Source organism: Gastrolobium bilobum, unplaced genomic scaffold (assembly GCF_033153095.1).
Source record: "Gastrolobium bilobum isolate Gb01-03AN ecotype WA unplaced genomic scaffold, APGP_CSIRO_Gbil_v1 utg10157, whole genome shotgun sequence".
Lineage (NCBI taxonomy): Eukaryota > Viridiplantae > Streptophyta > Magnoliopsida > Fabales > Fabaceae > Gastrolobium > Gastrolobium bilobum.
Window position 1 is genome coordinate 27,901 of NW_026899527.1, and position 11,040 is coordinate 38,940.

The window sequence follows — 11,040 nt, forward strand, 5'->3', positions numbered from 1 at the left end:
TAGAACAAATGGTGGGATCCACTTTATTAAAAAAAAGCATGAAAATCGAAATGAAAGTTGGAGAAATTTTTTTTATTATATGAAATGAGAAAATAAAACCCTTAAACTAAACACTCTGCAGAACAACAGACGACAAGTAGCCGAGTCACAACATACTTTTTTGTTTTGAGTGATGTTTGATAATCAATGCACAACACAAGTAGTTTTGTGTTGCATGTCATTTGATTTACACAAATATTGGCTAGAGCAATGTGAAATTGATTACATTACCCTTTGTGTGTCCTCTTTATTTTTACACTACGATTCTAATGAAGTCTAATCAAAATTAATGAAGGTAAAATTTTGTTGTAGATTTCTATACTTCAAAAATTTACGTCAGTGCATTATTATACTAAATAATCTAAGGATGCTTTAATATGATTCACAATGGTTCATCCAGTATGCCTATTCCTAGCATTTTACAAATTGAGTAACACGAAGAAAGCAAGTGTGAGAAATTAAATAGTAAACAAATTTAATTACCAAAAATAAAAAAAAAATTAGTTAACAAATTTATCAAATGTTCATATAAAATAATAAGGAAGGATCTGTTTACAAATTTTTTTTGAAATTTTTTACAAATTACACTATGTTCTCTCGGAAGAACGTAGTGTAACCCGTGTTCTCCGGGAGAAGATAATATAATTTGTAAGAGTTTATAAATAAAAAAATTTATAAAGATAACCTGCCCCTAAAATAATTCCTAAAATAATTTCAATATGCATAGTACAATTTCTGCATACTTTTTTGGGCTATAAGGAACCCACTTGAAAGTGCATCTAAAATCCTAAGTTTGTGGACGAGGTGTTCATGTTCGGATTGCCCGCAATATTACACGAGTTCTATGACTCAATTGGTGTTTTTTCGATTAATAAAAACAATGAGAAATGTTATACTTACAATCTTTTTTTTTTTACAACCTCTTACAATCATATATCATAACCATTGATTTTCGTCAATCAACGATTGTCATTTATTATGAATTAATAATTAATTAATTAATTTAATTTGCGAAAATTATAACCGTTGATTGGCGGAAATCAACGGTTATGATATATGGTTGTAAGAGGTTGAAAAAAAAGGTTATAATTATAACCTCTCCCAAAAATAATTTGGGCAAATGAAAAAAAATATTTTTACACCCCCATGGCATATTTTTTCTTTTTACTTTAATTTTTTTTTTCATTTTTAGAGTGCCGCGATCCCATTCTTGCAACATATATGTTAGACCTGGAGGCTTAGAGACTAAAAAAATAGGTATGTGGTTAATATCTAAATAGGTCTTTTAAGGTGTTCAAGCTAATACTATGTCTAAAACACGTCAGACCAAGCCAGGGCTAAGGCAAATCAGGTTGTAGGCATTTGACAGACTACCTAATTCATTTACACTTCTACATGTGGGATTGGGGAACTGACACCCCTCATTGGGAATTATTTTTCCAACCATACCAAATGGGTGAAATAACCATGATTTAACCTTGGATGAGTCAAGCAGCGGACGAACTTATGTTACACTACATATCTTTTAAGTTTAATGTAATTTAAGACAAAAATGAGTGGGGCAATTGTGTTTCCTAACTCCTCCCTGACTCCACCACTGCATGGAAGTGGGTGAATTCAGTGAGGATAAAAGGGAGACAGAGAAAAAAAAAAAAAAAGATCCTATTCATTTTCATGTATTTGCATGAAATAATTTTTTGTATCGCAAGAAATAAAATTATCATTTATATCTCCAAAATATCTCTCACATTAATTTATTCACCTATTTTTGGTAACGACAACAACCTTAACGCATATTTATATTAATTAAGCCAAATAGTTATAATTAATCACTCAATAAACTTCTCTAAAGAATTTTTAAAAAAAATGAGTTTATCTGTAAAACCATATTTATTCATGAGTTTTTATATTAGTTGATTCTAGTGATAATTAATTAATTAAATTTTTTATAGAGAATCAAAAGTAATATTTATTTTAAAATTTTAATAAATTAAGATTACGCTAATTTTAAATTAAAATTAGAAGTGAATATACTCTTATTTATTCATTTATTTTAAAAATAAATCTTCTTATAAATTTTTGTTTTTTTGTTTCTTTCTAAAATCCTATTATCGAAAGAGAAAGTAAAAGGCATGGAATACCATATAAATACGAGGAAAATGAGACAGAGGGGCCCTTTGAGTTATATTGTCGGTGGAAAATTAATTAGAAGTTTCCGGCCTATTAATTTTTTTAGGTCCCACTCACAATCAAAAAAAAATTTATCATTTTATTCATGATTTTTCTTTCATTTTTCCTTTTTATCCCGAGAAGGAGCACCTACAAATTCGGGCCTAGACTATAGAAATTCTTCCCTTGTCGGTGAGTTTATCATTTGGTTTAAATAGTGAATTTGAGATTAAGTTGCTGCAATCAATTGTTTTAAATTTTGTATAAAACGTAACGGGTTTGGAAGATACCGACGTGGATGGTTTACGCAGACGACCAGGTGAATGGCCAAGTCACACGAGGCTGAGTAGAGTACCATTCGTATTTCACCAAAACCCCACATTACCCTTTTGATTTTTTTTAATCCTCATGAAGATTCACTCTCTCGCTCTTTTGATTGAGAGAGAGTAGAGAGTAGAGAGTAGAGTGTTTGGTTTTTGCAGAGATGGATGGTGACGGTGATGGTGAAGGAGGAACCACAAGGAAGAGAGGAAGAGAGGGCGAGACGACGAGGTACAGAGGAATCAGGATGAGGAAAGGGGGCAAGTGGGTCGCTGAGATTCGAGAACCCAGAAAGACTTCCCGGATTTGGCTCGGTTCTTATTCCACGCCCATTGCGGCGGCGCGTGCTTTTGACACCGCCAGCTTCTATTTCGGGAAACCATTGGATCGCCTTAACTTCCCGCAGCTTCTGGTCGGAGAAGGTGGCCCCGCCGGTTGCGACATGTCGGAAGCTTCTATTCGGAAGATAGCCAGGGACGTCGGTGCCGGAGAGGATGCTCTCCAGGCCATCCTCCACCGCCAGCATCCACACGTTTCCGCCGCCGCCGCAGCCGGGGAATTTGCGGAACGGGTTGACCTTAGTAAGATAACCGAACCCGAGATTTCGGATTGTGTCAAAGACAGGGATTAGAAGCTTTTTGTCTCTCTTCTTCCCTACTGTTAGGGTGGTTGCTAACATGCGCCGTGGAGGTTACGGCTTGAAGCAAGGAGATGTCGATGTTGAGTGAAATCCTATCGTGTCCTTACGTGGATTAGTGCAATTTCAAGGAACAGTGGCCTGCGATAAAAAAATTATCACTACGCATCAACAGTAAATTTTGGCAAAATGTCACGCGCCATCATTCGCTCTACAATATAGCGAATTATGCATGCAAGTAATTCGCTACACAATATAGCGAAATATGTCACGTCAGAACCAAAAATGCCACATGTCAAATTTTGAGAAATTCGCTACATAGTGTAGCGAATTACTTATATGCATAATTCGCTACACAGTGGCATTTTTGGTTCTGTGCATTCTGACGTGACATATTTCGCTACATTGTGTAGCGAATTACTTATATGCATAATTCGCTACACTGTGTAGCGAATTATGCTGCGTGACATTTTGATAAAATTTACTGTTAGCGTGGCAGTCTAGTAATTTTTTTATCCAAACGTGACACTTTGATCATTATCCCCAATTTCACAGTGAAATTTGGGGCGTTGTAAAAATTTTAAATGTAAATTACCTAATCATTATTGTTTTTCTTTAAATTTTTTATGATGCTTTTTATTTTTGTTTTGTTTTATTTTAAATTTTAATTGCCGACTCTTTCTGAGATTTGAGTTTTGTTGGGTTGTGAAGAGAAGAAGGGAACATTGGGAGGGAAAATGATGTGGACACTGCTCTGTTTCGATGATAATGAGGGTGATGGATGGAATAGGTCTGTTAATTGGCTTTGTTGTCTCAGATTTGTCCGGTGAAAATATGCTAACTTATATTAGGCTGTCTCAGATTTGTCCGGTGAAAATGGGTTAACTTATATTAGGCCAAATAATTGGATACAACATGTTTAGGTTTTAAAAAAAAAACATATTTAAAAAACAGGTGATTATTTTATGGGTTTTATTAATGTTATGTTACATAATAAGTTTTGTTTCCAACAGATACAACAAAATGGAGAGAGAAAGTAGAATAATGAAAGAGAAAGAAAAATATGTGGACCCTACCTTTTTAATGTGTGTGTAGGAAAGTGAAGTTGTATTATGTTACATGATAAACATGAAACCCTTATTTTATATATGTCGGATCTATAAGTTTACATGTTGATTTATATCACATTTTTGTTTTAAAATAAATTATTATTTTAATACTTTTGAATAATAAAATAAATTATTTTAATTATTTTTTGAAATTATTAAATATTTAATAGATTTAAATAGGCTTAAGCTAAGATTTTTATATTTTAAATATAGGTCAGGTCAAATTTGTAATTTCGGTCTACACAAGCTAACAGGCTAGATCAAGCTTGACTTATTTAAACCAAAACCTAATTTAGTCTAGTCTATTTATACCCCTTTGTGTAATTGAGTCACAGGGACCTATGGTGCACTGACACGGGACACGACACGCAGACACGTTAATTCTAAAAAATGTCATATTTCGACACGTTGGTACACATTTTGATATTAAATAATATTTTTAATATATATAATATAATTTATATTTAATACATATAACTGCCCATAATAAGTAATATAAACAATCAAATATTCAAATTTCATAACAAAAATATAAAAAAAAAATAATTTTTCGTACCTTGTTAATTTTTCATGTCAAATTTTATAACAGAAAAAATTGATTTATAATTTTTTTATGTTTAGTTAATTAAATAAAATAGGATACCAAAAAATAAATAAATAAATAAAATTTAGACCTAAAAAAAACGTGTCGGAACGTTGACCGCGTGTCAGAAAAGTATGTCAGAGCGTTGACCACGTGTCGGACGCGTGTCGAAACGTGTCGATGTCCGACATGTGTCCGACAGGCACAAATTTAAAAAAAGTGTCTGTCCGTGCTTGTTAGACAGGGACAATAATTTTGTCGAACAAATATAAATCAGAAAACAAGAAAAATGAAAAGAAACAGACAGCGTAAGAAGGAGGGACAAATCTAAAGTACTACTGTAGCACCGAGTGCTCAATAATACTTCCATCCAAATTTTGACATTTGTATTATTTTTCCATGTCATCTTTCATACATGGCACTAATATTTTAATTTTTAATGCTTTTTATTTAAACAAAAAAATTGATAGTTCTTTTCCTGTAACTCTCGCCAGCTTTTTTGCCTGGTATGCTATCTTTTTTCTCTTATTTCAAGTTCCTCTGTATTTTCTTTCATATTTCTTGCATTTACTTTTATTTTTTGGAAATAAAGGCAATAATTGGAAGATAAAAACACTAAGAAACTTCATCCTAATTTCAGCTAATACTAGCTAGTATGGGGGAAACCATTCCAATGCAGTCCTTCGTGAGCATGTCGTAGCAAATCTCCGTGGGTGTTGGCTGTTCTTCCAAATGGGGAGTCACTAGGAATTCTCGCTGATACTACGAAGCATTGTGAGGTGTTGTTACACTTGGCTTTATGTCATTTATTGAGGTTAACCTTGAAGGGATATTTATGCTATCTGTTTAATGGTTGTTTGTTTTGTTCATAAGCAATCGCTCCATCCACATATCCTGTCATTGCATTTAGTCCTTTTGCTTCAACCACGAAAGTTTTGATATCTCTAGATTAGCAAAGCAATCTTCCATCTTTTTTCTCTGTTGATTATCACCCATTGAAGATTGATGCAGGGAACTCAACTTCTCAACCAAATGGAAGTTCAGGTGCATAAAGTATTAACTTATAGGAACATTTGACTATTATTGAAACATGCAAACAAGTATTTATTTTTTGTTTTGGCTTTATGGTTCTTGTTGCCAATTTTAAAAGGGTTCCTAAAATGCTGTTAAACATCCAAAGAATTAGAGAATTTTTTGGCTTTATGGTTCTTGTTCCCCTGTTCTTTTTTTTAATATTCATTTTTTTTTTGGTTATTTGAGTTGTAGTTGTCATCTAGTGAAGTGAGTATTTAAGAAAGTGAACATGATGCTGAACAAACAAAGATGCCATTGATTGTGACAAGAGAAGAAAATGGATATGAGCCAAAAATTGGAATGATATTTTCATCTGAAGATGAAGCTTATAAGTTCTATAATGAATATGCTAAATTGACTGGTTTCACTGTGAGAAAAGCACAGTATCGAACATTAGCAGATGGGACCATAAGCCAAAGAATATTTGTTTGTGGAAGAGAAGGATATAGAAGGTTGAAGGATCCTTCACATGTGAAGAAAGTAAATAGGAGAGAAACAAGAACAGGTTGTCCAGCTATGATATGCTTTAAAATTGAGAGGGATAATTGGATTGTTTATAAATTCATTCCCGATCATAATCATGATCTTGTAAAATCATGCGCGCGAGCTATGCTAAGATCCCAAAGACATGTTGATGAAGCACATGCTAAAATGATTGAAGATATGGATAATGCTGGCATAAAACCATGTGGTATGTATTCATATTTTGTTGAAGTTGCAGGAGGACCCCAACATGTTGGATTTTTAAAACATGATTGTGATAATTTTTTACAAAGTAAAAGGAGCAACACTCTTGAAGCAGGAGATGCAAAAAGTGTTATTAACCATTTCAAAAAATTACAAGCAAATGATCCATCCTTTTTCTACACAATGCAAGTTGATCGTGAGAATCGCATGACTAATTTTTTTTTAGAGAGATGGCATATCAAGGACAGATTATAGTCACTTTGAGATGTGGTCATTTTTTACACAACCTACCGAACAAACAAGTATAATATGGCTTGTGCACCTTTCATTGGGGTAAATCATCATAAACAAAGTGTTCTGTTTGGTTGTGCTTTCTTGTTAGATGAGACAACAGAGTCATTCATTTGACTTTTTGAATCTTTTTTGGAGGCAATGGGTGGACTGCAACCTAAAACAATTTTTACTGATCAATGTCAAGAAATGGACAATGCTATTAAGAGAGTTCTTCCTGAAGCTCAACATCGACTTTGTTTGTGGCATATTAGCCAAAATGCTGCTAAGCATCTTTCGTATTATTTGAGACAACCTGACTTTAAGGCTCTATTTAATAGGTGTCTATACAATTGTGAATCTGAGCAAGAGTTTGAAGAAGTGTGGGCACGTTTACTCACGAAAGTAGAAATTTCAAAATGTTCATGGTTGAAAAAATTCTCTGAGTTACGGGAAAAATGGTGTCCAGGATTTAGTAAGAATTATTTTTCAGCTGGCATGTTATCAACACAAAGAAGTCAGAGTATGAATACTATTTTTCGTATTGTAACTTGTAAAACAATGTCTTTTTCTCAATTTGTGCTTCGCTATGAAAAAGTTTTGGAGCATCGACGTTGGTCAGAGCTGCAAAAGGACTTTGAATGCAATCAATCTGCACCTCCTCAGTTAAAAAAACTTGCAGGTATGGCCAAACAAGCTGCACAAGTCTATACTCATGTTATTTTTGAAGAATTCTTTGAAGAACTATGTGAATCTTTATCTGTGGCCATTGAAAAAACCAACGAAAATGGAACTTGCTTTGGTTACAAGTTGGTTAAATCTGGAGATGAAAAATAATATTTTGTGACATTTGAATCTGCAAATTTCTTGGTTGAATGTAGTTGTAAGAAGTTTCAATCGGTTGGTCTCTTATGTCTTCATGCATTGAAGGTACTTAACTTTCACAATATTTTTCATATACCTTCTCAATATATCTTGAAGAGGTGGACAAAAGATGCGAAAGATGGTTTTAATGTAAGTGATAGCATTCCACCCCAAGCTTGTGAGGTTTCAGCACAAAGAATTAATCTACGCATGAGACAAATAATGAGGAAAGCCATTTATTTTGCAACCAAGGGTGCATTGGCAAATGAATCAACCAAAATGGCTGAAGATCACCTTGAGCAAGGGATAAAAATGTTGGAAAGGATGTTAAAAAATACTAGCTCGATTGACCCTTTCACTAGCAAACCTACTGAAGCGAATGATATGACTAGTGATGAAGAGAAGGATGAGCATAGTAAATTAAATAGAAAAAGGGTACTAGATCCAGAACGTGTTCGAGCAAAAGGAGTTACAAATGCTAGAATGAAAAGTCAACTAGAGAAGAAAAGATGTAAGAAATATACATCACAAGCTAGAAGCATATCTCAAGGTGCTATTACATCTAAACCTCTAAGGCATGATCCTGCTGAAAAAGGTTAAATGAATAATATAATTTGAATTTTTCACTTTTTTAATTTTATAGAATCATATTCTTATCGTTATTTTCAAAAAAAATTATATAGGTAAAGCTACAAGTACAAATGCCAAAGATTTTAGCTCATCTTCAACACCTCCCCCTGCTTTTGGTTGTCCATATATCTCTCAAGTGGCAAATGCTAATACTTTTCCAACATTTTATTTTCCATGTATCCCTCAAGTACCATATACACAGGTAGTATTATTGTATTATAATTTTCTAAATATAATCTTACTTAAAATTTGATTTTTCACTTTTCTTTATTGTGTCAAACAACAATTTTTCGGAAGGAACATGGGGTCAGACAAGCCATGATTTTGGAAGATAAATTTCTCCCTGCAAATTGACAGATTCATCATTTTGACCACTGCCATTTCTGTTGGCAAGATCCTGCACATTCATTTATAACAGATCCATTTTGACCACTGTTAAAAACCACAATCTATGCAATCTTGTTGCTGGTGCTGGTGCTGGTGCTGTTCTTGTCCACTTCCTTTTGTTGATGGTGCTGTTCTTGTCCCTCATTTGCCCAAATTGGAGGAGAAAGTCTATTTTTTTGTTGAGGTTTTTTAAAGAAATGTGTTGGTGCTGGGGCTTTTTCTGGTTGCTGGTGGTGTCTTTTTGTTAATGGTGCTGGAGCTATTTTTTGTTGCTGGTGCTATTTTTTTGTTAAGGAGAAAGTCTACATTTCTGTTTATAGAACTGTTGTTGACCAAAGTTCTCAAAGTTAACTTGTGTATTTGGTGTAAATAGTTCATGTTGCAGACATTAAACACATATTTATTTTGGAGCTGATTTTGTGCAAAGTCATCCAATTTACTTTTACAACACATGTTTCAAGTAATTTCAAAAGGACAAGAAGGAAAGAAATAAATTAGGGCATTAAAATAAATAGCAAATAAGGTTTGAAATTGATATTGAATCAAATTGTGACTTGATATTGAACTGGACAAGTAGAAATGACATGATAATCCAAAAAGACTAAAAAGAAGAAAGATAAAACTGCTTGACAAATAGCTTATCAAGTGAATTTTTTTTTCACATAATTCATTATACATTAGGAACGTTTGCACTAGCAACTCATATTCATAAATTCTATTTCCTGCCGACCACAGCTTTCCATTTGATCTGAAGAGACTTGGAAGCTTCAACAAGCTTGTCAGTCTCCATAAGCATCCTTTTGCTCTGTGACACCTTCTTGTAAAGATTCAACCATGTCTCTTTAAGTCGGGAGGTGTGAGCAAACATTTCAACTTTGTACAGAACATCAGCTTCATCTAGTCTAGCTTTGATCTCAGCAAACTTTTGCTACTTCTGTTCTGAAACTAGAGTTGATTTAATAAAATTCAGCAACCAGAATTTAAATACATATCTCACAATTCAAAGCCATCACTAATTCATCCTATGATACAAATAGCTGGCTTGCCAAATTATATCGAATAGTGAAATTCAAATTAGGATATAAGTGTAAAACCCATCCCATAAACACATAAACAGCTCCCCACATGCAGCTGAGCTATACTATAGGCCATCTTGATTCCTTTTTTTAAAATTTCCAGACAGCCATATAAATCAAAATAATTCACTAAAAAAAATACATATTATTCCCAAATTTCAACGCAGAACGAACAATCATATGTGTTATACACTAACACATGCCACTACATGGTTATCACTACTGGTGAATATGAGCAAAATTATTGATACCCATCAAGGGATGAACAAAAAAATTGCAAGAAAAATTTAAAAAAAGAGTTTAATTTCTTTAGTTAAGGTTGGATTCAGAAAACATACCCCATATGCAAGCAAATCTGAAATACCCTATAAAACCCTATTCCAGCAAAGGAAAATCAGTGGGCAATACTGAAAATTTCAAAAAATAAATAAATCAAAATAATGAGAAAGTAAATTAGATTTTAAAAAGAAAAATATATGCGTAGACAAATAGAGAATTTTAAAAGGGAGAAGAACAAATTGGATTTACAGCTATGTTTTTTGGATCAAATGGCAAGAGAGATCTAAACAAGATTGAGATTTTGGGAACAGTGAAAATCATGATGAGGAAAAACAAAGGAATAAGCGCAAGTTTCCTTTTGCACAGGATGAGCTGTAATTTCATAAAAAGCATGGAATGTTCGCTTGGGATAAAAATAACCAATTAAAAGTAAAATAAAAATTAGGGATAAAAATTACCAGTGTAGATCGAGATTTTTCGTACCAGCATAGATTGAGATTATCAAGCAGAGCCTGCTGGCAAAGATGGATTTTTCGGCGAGCCTGTCAAGATCGGACTTGCTAAGGTGGAAGGTGGCAACGAAAAGCTGAAACTGAGAGTCATGGAAGTTGCTGTATGAAGGGAACGAAGTTGATTGCACACGCTTTTGTTAAAATAAAAAACATTAAAAATTAAAATATCAGTGCCATGTATGAAAGATGACATGGAAAAATAATACAAATGTCAAAATTTGGATGGAAGTATTACTGAGCACTCGGTGGTACAGTAGTACTTTAGATTTGTCCCTGAAGGAGGGAAAAATTTAATATGCTCCAGGCCCACTATTTATTCAGTGGTCCCTTTTCTATAAATGGAAAATTTTCTTCCATTTCTATCCCTCTCTTTTTGATTTTTTCCCACTCCATCCCTTCATTT

The 11,040-nt window shown here is 33.4% G+C and overlaps 3 protein-coding genes across 3 annotated transcripts; all 3 read left to right on the forward strand.

The window, feature by feature from the left end:
* Positions 1-2,613: 2,613 nt before the first annotated feature.
* Positions 2,614-3,692, forward strand: LOC133290939 (ethylene-responsive transcription factor ERF008-like). The gene has a single exon (XM_061489100.1). The coding sequence runs from the start codon at positions 2,693-2,695 to the stop codon at positions 3,158-3,160; it is 468 nt and encodes a 155-aa protein (XP_061345084.1). The 5' UTR covers positions 2,614-2,692; the 3' UTR covers positions 3,161-3,692.
* A 2,489-nt stretch (positions 3,693-6,181) lies between these two features.
* Positions 6,182-6,874, forward strand: LOC133290938 (protein FAR1-RELATED SEQUENCE 5-like). Its single transcript, XM_061489099.1, has one exon. It carries the CDS (start codon positions 6,182-6,184, stop codon positions 6,872-6,874), a length of 693 nt encoding a protein of 230 aa, XP_061345083.1.
* Positions 6,875-7,051: 177 nt separating this feature from the next.
* Positions 7,052-8,353, forward strand: LOC133290937 (protein FAR1-RELATED SEQUENCE 4-like). Its single transcript, XM_061489098.1, has 2 exons — positions 7,052-7,698; positions 7,771-8,353. The coding sequence occupies exons 1-2, from the start codon at positions 7,052-7,054 to the stop codon at positions 8,351-8,353; spliced, it is 1,230 nt and encodes a 409-aa protein (XP_061345082.1).
* The last annotated feature ends 2,687 nt before the right edge of the window (positions 8,354-11,040 follow it).

Bases quoted from the DNA above. Each gene is read 5' to 3' on its own strand.
- LOC133290937 (XM_061489098.1), top strand. From the start codon at position 7,052: ATGGGTGGACTGCAACCTAAAACAATTTTTACTGATCAATGTCAAGAA. The intron at 7,699-7,770 runs GTTGGTTAAATC...GGTTGAATGTAG, and splicing joins GGAACTTGCTTTGGTTACAA to TTGTAAGAAGTTTCAATCGG.
- LOC133290938 (XM_061489099.1), top strand. From the start codon at position 6,182: ATGCCATTGATTGTGACAAGAGAAGAAAATGGATATGAGCCAAAAATT.
- LOC133290939 (XM_061489100.1), top strand. From the start codon at position 2,693: ATGGATGGTGACGGTGATGGTGAAGGAGGAACCACAAGGAAGAGAGGA.